The sequence below is a fragment of the Nerophis ophidion genome, linkage group LG01, assembly GCF_033978795.1.
Source record: "Nerophis ophidion isolate RoL-2023_Sa linkage group LG01, RoL_Noph_v1.0, whole genome shotgun sequence".
Classification (NCBI taxonomy): Eukaryota; Metazoa; Chordata; class Actinopteri; order Syngnathiformes; family Syngnathidae; genus Nerophis; species Nerophis ophidion.
This window is the reverse complement of record NC_084611.1, coordinates 58,379,279-58,399,278: the sequence shown is the minus strand read 5'-3', so window position 1 is coordinate 58,399,278 and position 20,000 is coordinate 58,379,279. Positions and strand designations below refer to the sequence as shown.

Sequence of the window (20,000 nt, the reverse complement as noted above, 5' to 3'; positions counted from 1 at the left end):
GGGCACTTGGCCGTCCGATCCTCGGCTACATAAGCTCGCTCTTGGGACGTGGAACGTCACCTCACTGGGGGGAAAGGAGCCTGAGCTAGTGCGCGAAGTAGAGAAATTCCGGCTGGATGTAGTCGGACTCACTTCGACGCACAGCAAGGGCTCTGGAACCATTTCTCTTGAAAGGGGATGGACTCTCTTTCACTCTGGCCACCGGCAGTGAGAGGCGACGGGCTGGGGTGGCAATTCTGGTTGCCCCCCGGCTTAAAGCCTGCACGTTGGAGTTCAACCCAGTGGACGAAAGGGTAGCCTCCCTCCGCCTTCAGGTGGGGGGGACGGGTCCTGACTGTTGTTTGTGCTTACGCACCAAACAACAGTTCAGAGTACCCACCCTTTTTGGTTACACTCGAGGGAGTACTGGAGAGTGCTCCCCCTGGTGATTCCCTTGTTCTGCTGGGGGACTTCAACGCTCATGTTGGTAACGACAGTGAAACCTGGAGAGGCGTGATTGGGAAGAATGGCCGCCCGGATCTGAACCCGAGTGGTGTTTTGTTATTGGACTTCTGTGCTCGTCACAGTTTGTCCATAACAAACACCATGTTCAAACATAAGGGTGTCCATATGTGCACTTGGCACCAGGACACCCTAGGCCGCAGTTCCATGATCGACTTTGTAGTTGTGTCATCGGATTTGCGGCCTCATGTTTTGGACACTCGGGTAAAGAGAGGGGCGGAGCTTTCTACCGATCACCACCTGGTGGTGAGTTGGCTGCGATGCTGGGAAATTATGCCGGACAGACCTGGCAGGCCCAAACGCATTGTGAGGGTTTGCTGGGAAGGTCTGGCAGAGTCTCCTGGCAGAGAAAGTTTCAATTCCCACCTCCGGAGGAACTTTGAACATGTCACGAGGGAGGTGCTGGACATTGAGTCCGAGTGGACCATGTTCCGCACCTCTATTGTCGAGGCGGCTGATCGGAGCTGTGGCCGCAAGGTAGTTGGTGCTTGTCGTGGCGGTAATCCTAGAACCCGCTGGTGGACACCAGCGGTGAGGGATGCCGTCAAGCTGAAGAAGGAGTCCTATCGGGTTCTTTTGGCTCATAGGACTCCAGAGGCAGTGGACAGGTACCGACAGGCCAAGCGGTGTGCAGCTTCAGCGGTCACAGAGGCAAAAACTCGGACATTAGAAGAGTTTGGGGAAGCCATGGAAAATGACTTCCGGATGGCTCCGAAGCGATTCTGGACCACCATCCGCCGCCTCAGGAAGGGGAAGCAGTCTACTGTTAACACCGTGTATGGTGCGGATGGTGTTCTGCTGACCTCAACTGCGGATGTTGTGGATAGGTGGAAGGAATACTTCGAAGACCTCCTCAATCCCACCAACACGTCTTCCTATGAAGAAGCAGTGCCTGGGGAATCTGTGGTGGACTCTCCTATTTCTGGGGCTGAGGTTGCTGAGGTAGTTAAAAAGCTCCTCGGTGGCAAGGCCCCAGGGGTGGATGAGATCCGCCCAGAGTTCCTTAAGGCTCTGGATGCTGTGGGGCTGTCTTGGTTGACAAGACTCTGCAGCATCGCGTGGACATCGGGGGCGGTACCTCTGGATTGGCAGACCGGGGTGGTGGTCCCTCTCTTTAAGAAGGGGGACCGGAGGGTGTGTTCCAACTATCGTGGGATCACACTCCTCAGCCTTCCCGGTAAGGTTTATTCAGGTGTACTGGAGAGGAGGCTACGCCGGATAGTCGAACCTCGGATTCAGGAGGAACAGTGTGGTTTTCGTCCTGGTTGTGGAACTGTGGACCAGCTCTATACTCTCGGCAGGGTTCTTGAGGGTGCATGGGAGTTTGCCCAACCAGTCTACATGTGCTTTGTGGACTTGGAGAAGGCATTCGACCGTGTCCCTTGGGAAGTCCTGTGGGGAGTGCTCAGAGAGTATGGGGTATCGGACTGTCTTATTACAGCAGTCCGATCCCTGTACGATCAGTGTCAGAGCTTGGTCCGCATTACTGGCAGTAAGTCGGACACGTTTCCAGTGAGGGTTGGACTCCGCCAAGGGTGCCCTTTGTCACCGATTCTGTTCATAACTTTTATGGACAGAATTTCTAGGCGCAGTCAAGGCATTGAGGGATTCCGGTTTGGTGGCCGCGGGATTAGGTCTCTGCTTTTTGCAGACGATGTGGTCCTGTTGGCTTCATCTGGCCGGGATCTTCAGCTCTCACTGGATCGGTTCGCAGCCGAGTGTGAAGCGGCCGGAATGAGAATCAGCACCTCCAAATCCGAGTCCATGGTTCTCTCCCGGAAAAGGGTGGAGTGCCATCTCCGGGTTGGGAAGAAGACCCTGCCCCAAGTGGAGGAGTTCAAGTACCTAGGAGTCTTGTTCACGAGTGGGGGAAGAGTTGATCGTGAGATCGACAGGCGGATCGGTGCGGCGTCTTCAGTAATCCGGACGTTGTACCGATCTGTTGTGGTGAAGAAGGAGCTGAGCCGGAAGGCAAAGCTCTCAATTTACCGGTCGATCTACGTTCCCATCCTCACCTATGGTCATGAGCTTTGGGTCATGACCGAAAGGATAAGATCACGGGTACAAGCGGCCAAAATGAGTTTCCTCCGCCGTGTGGCGGGGCTCTCCCTTAGAGATAGGGTGAGAAGCTCTGTCATCCGGGAGGAACTCAAAGTAAAGCCGCTGCTCCTCCACATCGAGCGGAGCCAGATGAGGTGGTTCGGGCATCTGGTCAGGATGCCACCCGAACGCCTCCCGAGGGAGGTGTTTAGGGCACGTCCAACCGGTAGGAGGCCACGGGGAATCCCCAGGACACGTTGGGAAGACTATGTCTCTCGGCTGGCCTGGGAACGCCTCGGGATCCCCCGGGAAGGGCTAGACGAAGTGGCTGGGGAGAGGGAAGTCTGGGCTTCCCTGCTTAGGCTGCTGCCCCCGCGACCCGACCTCGGATAAGCGGAAGAAGATGGATGGATGGAGTATTTGCTTATTTTTACATAATTTGGGCTTCCAGCTCATAAAACCCACGAAAACAGGATTTCACAAAATTGGAATACTGTAAAAAAATCACCAATTACTTCCCAGTTTTTGCAGAAAAAAAAGAAATTATGATCACACCAAATCAATCAAAATGATAGGTCAATCTATAATACTTTGTAGGGAATCCCTTTTCCTTAATCACTGCCTCGATTCGCTGTGGCATTGAGGCAATCACCCTGTGGCATTGGCAGGGAGTTATGGAAGGCCAGATTTCCTTGATGCTTGCTGTCAGCTCCCTTTTTTTTGGACCTGGGGCGGTATAGCTCAGTTTGTAGAGCGGCCATGCTAGCAACTTCAGGGTTCCAGGTTCAAATCCCGCTTTCGCCATCCTAGTCACTGCCTTTGTGTCCTTGGGCAAGACACTTTACCCACCTGCTCCCAGTGGCACCCAGACTGGTTTAAATGTAACTTAGATATTGGGGTTCACTATGTAAAGCGCTTTGATTCACTAGAGAAAAGCGCTATATAAATATAATTCACTTCACTTATAATTTACTGGTGCCTCTCATTTTCCTCTTGCTATGCACACACACAGTTGACGCAGGCCTAGACCTTGCTTTAGTTTTTGGCTGAGACCAGGGATCTTGGGGTTCGGAAAGCTTGGTGACCACTGATTTGGATAAAAGCTTTGAATCTTGCTTATAAAGTACATTTTAAAGTACATTGTTGCATAGTGTTTTAATGTGTGGCACCTTCAGACAAGAATATGTTGACAGTCTTAAGGTAACAGGTTTTCTTTCATTAATTAATTTTGCAGTTTTATGCATTTATATGTATACATAAAAATCCCAGATTCAACCAAAATTTGAGATAAAAATCGCAATAAGGTTTTTTTTCAAAATGCTGCAGCCCTAGCATACATACAACAATGACAAATTAGGGTTCACTTGTACACTCTTCTTTGGTGTGTAGAAATGAACTGCACCACTGCGTGTAAACACGGTTTTCCATAACACTGGCTAAAGCAGAGAAACACCGTTTAAAACCATCACACAAGGCATGACTTTCTGAACATTGCATGAAGACTTTGTAGTGCAATGTAAGGCAAACGTTTCTTGAGTGGGCGGATGTTCGTTTGTTTTTGCCACTGTGAGATCATGGTAATAAAAAGTTAGCTGCGGATTTACAAGCATTATCCACAAGCTCTACAGCAACCAACGCAGCCTTTCAGCTTCAGGCGCTGTTATAGACGCATCGACCAACTGATGAGGAGGAAAGCTTGACTGTCTGATGGCTCCCCACCCACACCACAAATCAGTGTTGCCTTTGTGGCGCACCCACACACCCACTGCCAAAGTTCACCTGCTGGATAGTAGAGATGCAGCAAAAATGACCAGCCTGTTTCGATACATTTCATGCATTAAACAGGCAGTTTAAATCCCCAACAAATATCCTGCTACTTGTAGCAATACACAAGACGTACAACAAACATTCAAGATTATATTGTCCCCATTACTGCACAATCTACAAAACTGAAACATCACTCCCATCACTGCATCTAATTTACATAACTTATAAAATCCATTACAGGAGCTGCAACATAAAGATTCTGCCTTTACAAAGTTTTTTTTTTTTTGACAAAGTGTACCCAGCACAACGAGAGCACACTGTAAAATCAATCAATCAATCAATGTTTACTTATATAGCCCTAAATCACTAGTGTCTCACAGGGCTGCACAAACCACAACACAAACCACTACGACATTCTCGGTAGGCCAACATAAGGGCAAGGAAAACTCACACCCAGTGGGACGTCGGTGACAATGATGACTATGAGAACCTTGGAGAGGACGAAAGCAATGGATGTCGAGCGGGTCTAACATGATACTGTGAAAGTTCAATCCATAATGGATCCAGCACAGAGACCAAACTCAGGTAAAACTGAACCATAACAAAAACAATACAACCTGTTTAGGTTGATTTGTTAACACACCTGAACATAAGCATTAGGCATGTCATGGTATAAACATTTCTTATCATGGTTATTATTATCGCAGTATTTTTAAATGGGCTCAACATTTTCAAAAAGTTTTTATACTGAAAACCTTTAACCAAGTTTTATTTAAAAACACAAACACATTCAAAATTATTTCCTTTGCAGAAGAAACATTACTGTAGATAAATACAAGGTTTCACGTATTGCAAGTAGAAATTAAATGTGCATATGAAAGCAACACAAACATTATAAACAAAGTAATATGGCTGAAAAAATAAGTACATAAAATAAATGGGGGGCCACATGGATAAAAAAATCTACTCCCAAGTGGGGCGGACTGGTAAAATCCCGGCATGATAACTTAAAAAGAAAGAAAACTTCAGATTCTTTTCTTTGTTTAAACATTTAACAAGCACATTCTGAAAATGTACAAATCATGTTTTTTTTTTCCACATACATGTTGCTGTTAATAGTATTCTATCCTAATTTGTCGTTATCTATATTTTCTTAATACATTTTTATGTTAATAAGTTATTAACCTGCGCACGCTTTGAGGTCCGGAAGCCAGTTCCAGCTTGTGGTGCCCAAGACGAGACTTAAAACCAGGGGAGACAGGGCCTTCTCTGTGGTCAGCCCCAAGCTCTGGAACACTCTGACCCTCCAATGTTAGAACTGCTCCCACAGTGGAGTGTTCTAAGTCTCGTCATAAGACCCACTTTTATTCTTTGGCTTTTAACACTACTTGAGTTGTGTGGTCCTCTGTGTTTTTAAAATGTTGATTCTTATTTTTTGTTTTAATTGGTTTTACCCTTTAAAATTGTTTTTAATCATATTTACTTTTATTTATATTATGTTGTTTTACCCTTTAAAATCGTTTTTAATCATATTTATTTGTATAGTTTTTATATGTATTTAATCTTTTTGTTTTTTATTCAGTGATTGGTGGAGCTAAGGACAACATTTGAATATTGTTTTTAATACTGTTCCGCAGCACTTTGGAAACATTTATGTTGTTTAAATGTGCTATACAAATAAAGTTGATTGGATTGGATTGATAATGTTCATCAGTCAACTCATTGGTGTTTATTTTCAATCTATCAAGATAAAAAAAAAATACAAATCAAATTACAGTATTATGTAGTTTGCTCCTTTTCCTTGACTAATGCACTAACATGTGATTTATTCAAAACATTTTTTTACATGTGTAGCATCATCTACAAAGATACAAATAATTGCTATTGCGACATCTAGTGGACACATTTAGAACATCAGTTTATTTCATTCAAAAATTTCGGCTCATTTTTATACTTCGCAAACTCATCCCGCGGGCCGGATAAAACCTGTTTGCGGGCCTAGTCCGGCCCTTAGGCCTTACGTTTGACACCCTTGTCTTAAGGCATCGTAAAGTGAGATTTACATGTACTAACATTTTACAACCACACTAACTGGAATCTCTTACGAAAACAGTCCTGGTTTCACACTTGACCAAAACAATCATGCCAGCAGATGGACTACACTTTTAAAGGGTGAACTGAACTCACCCTTTTCAACCACTGTGCCGCAATATATTGTCTGGTGTGCTGTGGGAGATTATGCAACTTCATCTAATTGGTCCCAAAAATATTTTTTGCTAATCAATAATTATAATCTGCAAATAATGTGCCGTTGCCTAGTGTCTGTGCTATGTAGAACTCGGCAGGGTAACCAGGTAATACTCAATGCTTAAACAAAAAATTAACAAAAGAAAAAGCCAATGAAGCATAGGGATTGCTATGCAAAACAAAAGTAAAACTGAAATGGCCACATAGTAAACAGAAACAGAATGCTGGACGACAGCAAAAACTTGCAGCGTGGGGAGCAGACACGGCCTCCACAAAGTACGTCCGTACATGACATGACAATCAACAATGGCCCGATTATGAAGGATAGCAGCAACTTAAATAGTTTTGCTTGCTAGCACACAGCAGGTGTGGGGAATAGTGCACAGAGGAAGACATGAAACTTCTACAGGAAAACACAAACAAAACAGGAAGGGCCACCAAAATTACAGCGTAAGACAAGAACTAAAGCACTGCACACAGGAAAACACCAACAAACTACAAATAAGGCTTGACCACCTGGTGGAGTTAATGTTTTCTGCTAGTGGTGGGCCTCCATATTTTTTAATGGGGCGGTGGAGACTTGTCCAGGGTGTACCCCGCCTTACGCCCGATAGTAGCTGAGAGCCACCAGCGCCCCCCCGCGATCCCAAAAGGGAATAAGCGATAGGAAATGGATGGAAGGGTATAGCTCGGTTGGTAGAGCGGCCATGCCAACAACTTGAGGGTTCCAGGTTCAATACCCGCTTCCGCCATCCGAGTTACTGCTGTAGTGTCCTTCGGAAACACACTTTAACCAGCTGCTCCCAGTGCCCCCCACACTGGTTTCAATGTAACTTAGATATTGGGTTTAACTATGTACAAGCGCTTCGAGTCACTAGGGCAGGGGTCGGCAACCCGCGGCTCTTTGGCCACTCTGATGTGGCTCAGCTGCATAATCGCCGAACCGCCCCGATTGTTTCGGGGGGTTTTCGGATTTTGGTGCCTCTCCGATTTTCACTTAGACTACAATATTGAGGGTGTACCGTGATTGCTTTACTTTTATCATCCTCTACAACATGTCATCGCCCGCCTTTACACCATGCTATCTGCGTGTCAGCCGGACGCATGCATCTCGCTGCTTCTATCGTCACATGTACGAGATTGCAAGGCATATAGTGAACAGCCATACAGGTTACACTGAAGGTTGTGATATAAACAACTTTAACACTCTTACTAATATGCGCCACACTGTGAATCCACACCAAACAAGAATGACAAACACATTTCGGGAGAACATCCGCACAGTAACACATAATAAATGCAAGATAACAATTACCCAGAATCCCATGCATTCATGACTGACCAGGCTATATTAGACACCCCCGCTTTGAGTCACTACAGAAAAGCGCTATATAATAACTCACAGTATTCACACTAATGAAAAAAATGTGCCTTGCCTCAGAAAAGGTTGAAAAACACTGGTGCATTGAACAGATTTCCCTTAAAAAAACAGGGCTTAAAAAATGTGTAACTTGCTTTTAACTATGTAAAAGCACTTTGAGTCACTAGACAAAAGCGCTGTATAATAACTCACACAACTAACACTAATGAAAAAATGTGCTTTGCCTCAAAAAAGGTTGAAAAACACTGGTGCATTGAACAAATTTCCCTTAAAAAAACAGGTTACCATCTGCAAAAGCAGGGCTAAAAATGGGTAACCTTTTTTTAACTATGTAAAAGCGCTTTGAGTCACTAGAGAAAAGCGCTATATAATAATTCACACTAATGAAAAAAATTAGCCTAGCCTCAAAAAAGGTTTAAAAACACTAGGGCATTGAACAGATTTCCCTGCAAAAAAAAACCACCCACCAAAGCAGGGCTGAAAATGGGGTAACCTTCTTTTTAATATGTAAAAGCGCTTTGAGTCACTACAGAAAAGCGCTGTATAATAATTCACACTAATGAAAAAAATGTGCCTTGCCTCAAAAAAGGTTGAGAAATATTAGTGCATTGAAAAGATTTCCCTTAAAAAAAAAACAGGGCTAAGAATGGGTAACCTGCTTTTAACAATGTAAAAGCGCTTTGAGTCACTGGAGCAGGGGTTTGGAATGTTTTTGGCTGAGAGAGCCTTGAAAGCCAAATATTTTAAAATATATTTCCGTGAGAGCCATGTAATATTTTTTTTACATGGAGTACAACTAAATGCGTGCATTATAAGTAAGACCAACATTTTTTAAGTACAATAAGTCTCTTATTCTTTTTAATAACATTTTTATTCTGAAGCTAAACAATAATAAATAAAATACTTCTTACCATTAATGCGACTTCTTGAACAGGTGCGGTCAAAAATGGATGTATGAATTAAAATGCATGCAAATGTTTTGTATTTTCAACATTATTTTTAACACTGTGATTACCAGTGGAATTATTCATTACTTATTGTGTTAAGCAATGTCAGCTAAGATTTATCTGAGAGTCAGATGCAGTCATCAAAAGAGCCACATCTGGCTCTTGAGCCATAGGTTCCCTACCCCTGCACTACAGAAAAGCACTATATAAAACGTCACATAATTCACACTAATGAAAAAAGTGCCTTGCCTCAAAAAAGGTTGCAAAACACTGGTGTATTGAACAGACTTCCCTTAAAAAAACAGGGCTAAAAATGGGTAACCTGCTTTTAACTATGTAAAAGTGCTTTGAGTCACTAGAGAAAAGCGCTATATAATAACTCACATAATTCACACTAATGAAAAAAATGTGCCTTGCCTCAGAAAACGTTGAAAAGCACTAGTGCATTGAACACATTTCCCTAAAAAAATGGGGAAAAGCAGGGCTAAAAATGGGTAACCTCCTTTTAACTATGTAAACGCGCATTGAGTCACTAGACAAAAGCGCTATATAATAACTCACATAATTCACACTAATGAAAAAAATGTACCATGCCTCAGAAAAGGTTGAATAACACTGGTGCATTGAACAGATATCCCTTTAAAAAAAAGGCTACCATCTGCAAAAGCAGGGCTGAAAATGGGTAACCTTTTAACTATGTAAAAGCGCTTTGAGTCACTAGAGAACAGCGCTATATAAATATAATTTACACTAATGAAAAAAGTGCCTTGCCTCAAAAAAGGTTGCAAAACACTGGTGTATTGAACAGACTTCCCTTAAAAAAACAGGGCTAAAAATGGGTAACCTGCTTTTAACTGTGTAAAAGCGCTTTGAGTCACTAGAGAAAAGCGCTATATAATAACTCACATAATTCACACTAATGAAAAAAATGTGCCTTGCCTCAGAAAACGTTGAAAAGCACTAGTGCATTGAACACATTTCCCTAAAAAAAATTGGGAAAAGCAGGGCTAAAAATGGGTAACCTGCTTGTAACTATGTAAAAGCGCATTGAGTCACTAGACAAAAGCGCTATATAATAACTCACATAATTCACACTAAAGAAAAAAGTTTACCTTGCCTCAGAAAAGGTTGAAAAACACTGGTGCATTGAACAGACTTCCCTTAAAAATCAGGGCTAAAAATGGGTAACCTGCTTTTAACTATGTAAAAGCGCTTTGAGTCACTAGAGAAAAGCGCTATATAATAACTCACATAATTCACACTAATGAAAAAAATGTGCCTTGCCTCAAAAAACATTGAAAAGCATTAGTGCATTGAACACATTTCCCTAAAAAAATGGGGAAAAGCAGGGATAAAAATGGGTAACCTGCTTGTAACTATCTAAAAGCGCATTGAGTCACTAAACAAAAGCGCTATATAATAACTCACATAATTCACACTAATGAAAAAAGTTTACCTTGCCTCAGAAAAGGTTGAAAAAAACTGGTGCATTGAACAGATTTCCCTTAAAAAAACAGGCTACCATTTGCAAAAGCAGGGCTGAAAATGGGTAACCTTTTAACTATGTAAAAGCGCTTTGAGTCACTAGAGAAAAGCGCTATATTGATATAATTTACACGTATGAAAAAAGTGTTGAAAAACACTGGTGCATTGAACATCCCATCCATCCATCCATTTCTACTGCTTGTCGCATTCGGGGTGGCTGGAGCCTATCTCAGCTGCAGTCGGGCGGAAGGCGGGGTACACCCGGGACAAGTCGCTGCCTCATCGCAGGGTGCATTGAACAGATTTCCCTTAGTAAAAACAGGGCAAAAGCAGGGCTAAAAATGGGTAACCTTATTTTACTATGTAAAAGCGCTTTGAGTCACTAGAGAAAAACGCTATGTAATAACTCACACAATTCACGCTAATTAAAAAAATATGCCTTGCCTCAAAAAAGGTTGCAAAACACTGGTGCATTGAACAGATTTCCCTTTAAGATAAAGAGGCTGCCATCTGCAAAAGCAGGGCTGAAAATAGGTAACCTGCTTCCCCGTCTGCAGGTCACACCTCTTCCACTATGTCCCTGCATGGCTCCAGAATACTGACAACACGTTAAAACACGCATGACATCATGTGCTGGGATGTACAAGTGACACACAAACACACACAACATGGAAGTAAGGGTCAACGACACTAATATTGTTATGCTAACGCCGAGCTAAACACATACACATGCAGCCAGCAGTCGACATAGATGCATTAAAAAGAAAGCAGTTACCGTGTGATTCACACCCCACATGAAAACGCTGAGAATGGGTTCACTTGCACGGAACAACTTGAATTTCTGTCCTATAAAATGCTTCTTTTTCGTCTTGGTTTTGCTAGCACTGACAGGCGCCGCTGCGCTGGTGCAGTTGGATGACATGTCTCCTCCGGCGGGGGGGAATTCACTGTCGTTCAGAGTCCAAACGCCACCATTAACAATTAAAAAAGTTAAAAGCTTTTTCCAAAAAAGAAAAAAAAAAAAAAAGAAAATACGTATTATAAGTGCATTGTCGTCCGCCTCGAAGCGAGTGTCCGTCTCGGGTGACAGTCCGCGTTGGGAGTCAGCGGTAGTCGAGCATTTCTGCGCCGTCACCTCCCTTCCTCTCCCCTCCAACAGGCCGCGGCGGAGTGCACGGAGCAGCTAGCCGGCCATCAGGCTACCGCGCGGTTCGACTTTGAAAACATTAGTCCAACGGCTCGTCGTCCCCCCACCCCCCCTCCTATTGGTGATAGAGCACGACCAACGTGACACAGTTTCACATGGACCCCGGTAATTCCATCCTGATGCGCCTAAATATTGTTGTCAGTCATCACCAAGCAGAGTTGGAGGTCTCCTCAAGATGGCGTCTGACTAAGCTTCCAGAGTCGTGCAGGCTTCAAGTCAACAGCGCCCCTCTAAGGCCTCCTGGTGAATTACATGCTGTCCCATCTTGCCCAGCGCCTGGATACGATTTTTTTTTTCCAATTGCTTGATTACACACTACATTTCAAAGGCCTACTGAAACCCACTACTATCTGATAGTTTATATATCAATGATGAAATCTTAACATTGCAACACATGCCAATACGGCCTTTTAAGTTTACTAAATTACAATTTTAAATTTCCCGGGAGTTTCGTCTTGGAAACGTCGTGTAATGATGACGTGTACGCAAGACGTCACGGGTTTTTAGGAAGTATGAGCGCTCCGCACACACACAGCTAAAAGTCGTCTGCTTTAACGGCATAATTATACGTTTTTTTTTGGACATCTGTGTTGCGGAATCTTTTGCAATTTGTTCAATTAATATTGGAGAAGTCACAGTAGAAAGATGGAGTTGGGAAGCTTTAGCTTTTAGCCACACAAACACACGGTGATTCCTTGTTTAAAATTCCTGGAGGTGAAACTTTCTTATGGATCAGAGCACGGTCAAGCCAACATGGATCCCTACCACATGTCAACCAGCAGGTTTCGGTGAGAAAATTGTGGTTAAAAAGTCAGTTGTTACCAGAGAAAAGATGAGCTTGTGCTGTCCATAGCTGCCGTCGACTCACCTGAGACATTGCGCGTCAAGACACCCGTGGAGACACCCTTCCGACTATCAGGTACTATTTAACTCACTAAAACACTAGCAACACAATAGAAAGATAAGGGATTTCCCAGAATTAACCTAGTAAATGTGTCTAAAAACATCGGAATCCGTCCCAATGCAATCGCGTTTTTTTTTTTTTTCTAGTCCGTCGCTATCAATATCCTCAAACACAAATCTTTCATCCTCGCTCAAATTAATGGGGAAATTGTTGTTTCCTCGGTCTGAATAGCACTTTTTGTTGGAGGCTCCCATTAAAAACAATGTGAGGAGCCATCACACGGGTGACGTAATCGTCTGCGACTTCCGGTAGAGGCAGGGCATTTCTCTTAGGACCGAAAGTTGCGAACTTTATCGTGGATGTTCTCTACTAAATCCTTTCAGCAAAAATATGGAAATATCGCGAAATGATCAAGTATGACACATAGAATGGACCTGCTATCCTCGTTTAAATAATAAAATCTCATTTCAGTAGGCCTTTAAATCACGTTGCCCGCGGGTAAATACCTACAAGTTTTATATCAGGGGTCTCAAAGTCAATTTACCCGGGGGCCACTTGATGCAGAGTCATGGGTGAGGCTGGGCCGCAAGAAGAGATTTCCTAAAAAAATTGTTGCACACTCCTCAGCATGTATAGTTGTATGATGACGTTTCAAATTGTATCCCTCGTGCTGCGCAACTTTCTCTGTGCAAATAAGACACGTCGAGGTGCCCCTGTGCTCAACAAAGATATATTGTATCTCCCACTTTTCCTGGAGAGGTCTTTGCACATCACTAACCCTTCTCTTCACTGCAGGCTTTGAAAAAGACATGTTTGGGGTTGTTGTATTTAGCCGACGCCCAGAGAATAATGTTATTTCCGCAATGTATGTCGTTCCGCTTTCCCTCCTTACAGTAACGCGGCGGTCGGCGGATAACAGCCGGGAACGTACCTGGATGGCGAGCGCAAAAAAGTGACGGCTCCCTGAGTGTTATCCGGGCGTCACATAGAAATATATGTAGTGTTCATCGTGTGAAACAATGCAAATTAAACAATAAAAAAACAACAAATAACGGTTTGAATTGGTACAGGTTATCGGGGACTGTTATTACTGACGGACAGGTGTCGCGGTGTGACTGCAGTCAGGCATGTAAGAAAACCTTCGTCTCCATGGCAACGTCTCGATCCCTTTCACTCATTTGCCGTTTTTCCACTAACGCAGGGGTAGGCAACCCAGAACGTTGAAAGAGACATTTTGGACCCAAATAACACAACGCTGTCAAGCGCCATTCATATAAAACAGGGCTCTCAGACACGCAGCCCGCGGGTCAATTGCGGCCCGCGAGACGTTATTTTGCGGCCCCCACCTAATATGAAAGTTTAATGCTAGTGTGGCCCGCAAGTCAGTCGCAGGAATTAAACTGTAAAAGTTGTACTCTTTTTCCATACAGTATACAGTCATTCGGTGTATAAATAACTGTAAATTTTGAAGCAAAATTCTAGCGTCTGAAGGGCATATTTTCTTTTTACAGTGTACAGTATGTATTTTTGAAGACATAAACTTTTATATGTGTTTTACTTTCAAAGATTCACGTCAAAAGACGTTGGAACTTACCTGAGACAATTCATGCATTTTAAATGTTCTAAAACTTGTATTTCATTATATTGTTCTGAATTTAATAAATAAACAAATGTGATAGAAATTCACAAATTACATGTACTATTACATATATTACACAATAAATATATAAATTCCATGCAACATCCGTACATCCATTTTGTACCGCTTGTCCCTTTTGGGGGTACACCCTGGACAAGTAGCCACCTCATCACAGGGCTAACACAGATAGAAAGACAACATTCTCACTCACATTCATGCACTCGGGCCAATTTAGTATTGCCAATTAACCTATCCCCAGTTGCATGTCTTTCGAGGTGGGAGGAAGCCTGTGTACCCAGAGGGAACCCACGCAGTCACGGAAGAACATGCAAACACCACACAAAAAGATCCCGAGCCCGGGATTGAACCCAGAACTACTCAGCACCTTTGTATCATGAGGTAGATGCACTAACCCCTCTGCCACTGTTCTGTTGCATCTCGGGAAAACTATCCACGCAGAAAGCTGCACCATTGTCCAAGTTTTGACAGTATGTCGCCAGCAGCAAAAAGGTTTCCCGCAAGGAACTTGGAAGAGTTGGACGGAAGAACGTGGGAGTTCCTGCGCGCCATTGAAGCTGAGACACTTCGCTAATTCCCCATGGAGCGCAGGGATCTCATGTGGGGTCCGACCGGCAAACTGGTGCCGATCAGCTCCGTGTGGCCCCCGTCGCTCCTGTACCGGAGGCGCCGCCAAGGACGAAGGGCGTCTGGGAAGGCTTATCTGAGCGGACAGGACGCATCATTCCCGCAAGCTCCTCCCCCTCCGCGCGGAAACTGGCTACAGTCAGCCCGGCTGCCCCAGGACGATGTCACAACGCCTCCTGGAGATGACATTCCAGACCATAAATTTATTTTTCTAAATTTATCTTATTTCGATCACCCAGCACCAAAAGACGATAAAACAATGATTGAACTATATCAAAATATGTTTTTGTAAATCAGATCTTGTCAAACCAAGCCATTTGAATTTCATGCCGCCCAAGACTCAAGCCCCGCTCACGTTATAACATTTTTATTTTTTCCACCCACACAACTTCAGGTGGGGGATGAAGAAAGAAATTTCAGAAAATTCAGAGGGGAGGTTTCTACGCCCCTCCTGTCCTCCCTCCACCCACCCCTAAAGACGATTCCAGGATATCAGAAAGCGCGTCTGGTATCTGCTCCTTGAGGGGGGGCTAGGGCCAGGAGCTGTGCTAGGAGGGTGACACAGCTGCACCCAGCCAGGCAGCAAACTCCGACCCGGCCACCACCACCGGTTCTTCGACCTGCCAAGCCACAACCCCCAGTTAGGCCACCTCCGCCAAAACCAAGGCTAGCACCTGCTCCAAGGCTAGCTCCTGCTCCACGGCTAGCACCTGCAGCCCTACCACACCAAGTTCCTACACGCCAAGTTTCACGCCAAGCACCAGTACCTGCACCACGCCAAACTCCAGTACCTGCACCACGCCAAGCTCCAGTACCTGGAGCCCGCCAAGCGCCTCCAGGAGCTGCACCACCCCAAGCTTTAGTACCTACACCACGCCAAGAGCCTCCAGTAGCAGCTCCACGCCAAGCTCCAGTACCTGGACCATGCCGCCAAATGCCGCCAGTAGCAATTCCACGCCGCCAATTTCCGCCAGTAGCAGTTCCACCCCGCCAAGTACCGCCAGTAGCAGCTCCATGCCGCCAAGTTCCGCCAGTAGCAGCTCCACACCGCCAAGTGCCGCCAGTCTTAGCTCCACGCCGCCAAGTTCCGCCAGTCGCAGCTCCACGACGCCAAGTGCTGCCAGTCGCAGGTCCATGATGCCAAATGCCGCCAGTCGCAGCTCCACAACGCCAAGTGCCGCCAGTCGCAGCTCCATGACGCCAAGTGCCGCCAGTCGCAGCTCCATGACGCCAAGTTCCGCCAGTCGCAGCTCCACAACGCCAAGTGCCAAGCCAAGACCCCACGACGAGGACGCGCGCAATTTCCACACCTGCCACGACGACGCGCCTACTTCCTGGTTGGCCACGGATGTCCAGGCCGCTACCTGGTCGTCCGCCACGCCAAGTGCGCCCACCTCCTCGTCGGCCATGGATGTAGCCGTTCCCAGGTCGCCCGCCTCGTCAGGTGCAGCGGTGTTCTACATGTCGCCGCCACCTGACTCTCCCCCAGTGGATTCGAGGATACTTGATCTGGCGACCCACCGCCGAGACCCCCTCCCAGCCTCCCATGACTCTCGATCTTGCTTTGTTTTTAGGTTGGTTTTTTTTTGGACTACTGAGATCTGCCCTTAACGGGGGGCTATGTCATGTCTTGTGATCATGTTTTGTTTAGTTATTTTCTGTTACTTCAAAACTCCATTAGTTCCTGTCTTTACGCTCCCTTGTTTGGTCACCATGTCAACTTATTAGCTGTCTGTCTCACGTGTTGGACTCACGCACCTGTTTGTAATCACACAGACTATTTAAGGATGTTGTTTTCAGTTGATCGGCCTGGCGTCATCACTCTGTTTCATGATTAGTTCACGCTTGTTTCATGCAATTTCATAGTCCATGCTGCCCTGCTCACGTCACAGCAAGTACGTTTTTGTTTATTAATGCCACAGTTAGTGTCTCTTGTTTCATGCCCATAGTTTACGTCAAAGTGCTAGTTTTGTTTTCCAGCGTTAAGTTTTGTGCCTCCGCTGCGAGCCCCTTTTGTTTGTACACTTTTTTTTATAGTAAAAATTAAAAATCATGTATTTACCTTCACACCATGTCTGGTCCAGTTCTATTGCATCTCGGGAAAACTATCCACGCAGAAAGCTGCACCATTGTCCAAGTTTTGACAGTTATTGTCAGCAGTATCAGAAAACAAAGACTAAAACAAACTACAACCAACACTAGCAATGGTTGCACTGGTCAAAATAAATTGAGCATGCTTAGCAGCATAATGTACGCCGAAAACTAAAGAGGAGACATTTTACTGAGATATGTGGATGTGCCATTGACCGGGCTAACATCTAAGCATTACACTAGGAGGAGAGCATTCCTTGCACGAACATACTAGCTTTGTTAGACAAGATCATAGACTGTGCTGGACAATACAGTTTATACACGAAATATCCATTTCCATTTATTACAAATAATAAAACGTAAATGCCAGACCTACCTATCAAGGAGGAAATTAGCAAGTTTGGCTTCAGATGAAATCATCTTCTCCGCCTTCAATCGTCTCCCTCTTTCAAAGGCATCCCCGATACAAATCCTCGTTTTGTTCCTGGCTTTGTCATGAATAAGTTGAAAATCGTAACGACGCCGTTTAGATTTACTAAAGTCTGACATGATTAGTTACTTTACAGGTGGCAGGAGCTTGACGAAGTTGGGGGTGTGTAACCTGGATGGAACACACTCACAGACTTTGTAATTGGTGAAACGGTAGAGAGTGGGACATCGAAATGAAAACTAACAATATTTCGGGGTTGGAAATCTAATTTTGAAATGGGTATATCCTGGCTGAACTATTGTTAATAGTTATAGAGGTATTTGAAAAGAACATGTCACGTGGAGGGTCGCAGCTCACTGCGGGGTCGTTCTCACGGGGTGCAGAGCGACAACTCCGGACGACAGCGTGAGATAGGAGATGATTTATTTATCATAAATCATAGCTCAAACCAAAAACAGGAAACAAACAAAAGGAAAATGTGCCGATAGCACTGGAAGCTAATGGAATCATGAACATGAAGCCAAGAAACAAGAAATCAACCTACGTGACTGTTGCATACAGCACACGATGAAGCCAGACCGAGTGAATCAATAGCTCTCTGATTAGAGCTTGGCAGCAGGTGAACGTGCCGTACACTAAACAGAGGCAGGCGAAACCAATTATTACCCATGGCAACCAAAACAAACCCAGACGTGCATAAAACTAAGGGAGTCCAAAACTAACAGAACATAACTAAACAAAACATGATCTGGCAACGGATCATGACAGAACATGATTTATTAATGCCTTTTGGCATATCAGGGCCATTTAATGATGACTTCACATGAAATTATTACAAATGACCCCTGTAAGTAATGGATAAATGAAGTAATCCTGCTCTGTTTTTGTGTATAAGCAATGCATGTTCATTATGTAATTTTATTTAATCCTCTGAAGTATCATGATTACATTGTTATTAAAAATGGTCTCAGTGTCACTGGTGGACAAAATGGGCAAAATATTTACAATATTGCGATAATAATAGCAGGCTATTTAAGTAACATTCTTAACCCTTAGATGCACAACCTACTAATACCAACACGCTTCCACGAGTGAGCTCAAAAATGGCTCTGATTAAAATCAATGCGTTTTTGCAATAACTGGGTTGGTAATCTTCAAAATATTTTAAACAAAGAGTTGTAATATTTTCATATTCCAGGTATTCCCCATGAATAATATTTGTGAGATGAGGCCATTTAGATTTTTTTTAAAATCTTTTTTGATATCACTACCCCCTCTTGGGGTCAAAAATGTATAAATGTGTGTGTATGTGTGTGTGTGTGTGTGTGTATGTATATATATATATATATATATATATATATATATATATATATACATATATATATATATATATATATATACTTCTCCCATGTAGCCTGTAGTGTAGCTTGCTGCATTTCACTGGGGATAGCTTCTCCTGTAGCTTAGCTGCTTTTAATTGAGAGTAACTTGTAGCTTTGCTTACTACATTTTCCAATTTGCTTGCCCAAAACTGTTGTGTGTGTGTGTGTGTGTGTGTGTGTGTGTGTGTGTGTGTGTGTGTGTGTGTGTGTGTGTATGTGTGTGTGTGTGTGTGTGTGTGTGTGTGTGTGTGTGTGTGTGTGTGAGAGTGTGTGTGTGTGTGTGTGTAAATATATACATATATATACATTAATATATACATATATACAGTGGGGCAAAAAAGTATTTAGTCAGCCACCGACTGTGCAAGTTCTCCCACTTAAAATGATGACAGAGGTCTGTAATTTTCATCATAGGTACACTTCAACTGTGAGAGACAGAATGTGAAACACGATGAGTTGAGTTTATACCAAAAAGTTATATTTTAGTTTCATCTGACCACATGACATTCTCCCAATCCTTTGCTGTATCATCCATGTATCCATTTTGGTATAAACTCAACTCGTCGTGTATGGAGGAAGAAGAATACTGAGTTGCATCCCAAGAAAACCACTGTGAAGCATGGGGGTGGAAACATCATGCTTTGGGGCTGTTTTTCTGCTAAGGGGACAGAACGATTGATCCGTGTTACGGAAAGAATGAATTGGGCCATGTATCGTGAGATTTTGAGCCAAAACCTCCTTCCATCAGTGAGAGCTTTGAATGGTTGACCAAATATTTATTTTCCACCATAATTTACAAATAAGTTCTTAAAAATTCCTACAATGTGAATTCCTGGATTTTTTTTTTCACATTCTGTCTCTCACAGTTGAAGTGTACCTATGATGAGAATTACAGACCTCTGTCATCATTTTAAATGGGAGAACTTGCACAATCGGTGGCTGACTAAATGCTTTTTTGTCCCACTGTGTATATATATATATATATATATATATATATATATATATATACACAGTATATATGTATATATATATATATGTGTATATATATATATATGTATATATATATATATATATATATATATATATATATATATATATATATATGTATGTATGTATGTATGTATACTGTATATATATATATATATATATACACACCGTATATTACCAAGTAAGCGCCCTTGGGCAAATAACCGCGCATGTCCTAATAGCCGCCCTGAGTCTGAGCCCATTTTGTGAATTAAACGCCTCTTCCTAATAATAGCCCATGTATAAGGGGGAAGAAGAACAGAAAGTTTGACCTAAAGTTCAAGCTAGTGGTTGTGAAGTATGCGGAG

At 43.6% G+C, this 20,000-nt stretch overlaps 1 protein-coding gene across 1 annotated transcript in view; it reads right to left on the bottom strand.

Moving 5' to 3' along the window:
- Positions 1-11,778, bottom strand: part of LOC133557576 (phosphatidylinositol 5-phosphate 4-kinase type-2 beta) — a 44,674-nt gene extending 32,896 nt beyond the window's left edge. The window contains exon 1 of the mRNA XM_061908139.1: positions 11,144-11,778. Coding sequence (XP_061764123.1) covers positions 11,144-11,290 — 147 coding nt within the window. The 5' untranslated portion in view covers positions 11,291-11,778. The remainder of the gene's footprint in view (positions 1-11,143) is intronic.
- Between the last annotated feature and the right edge of the window lie 8,222 nt (positions 11,779-20,000).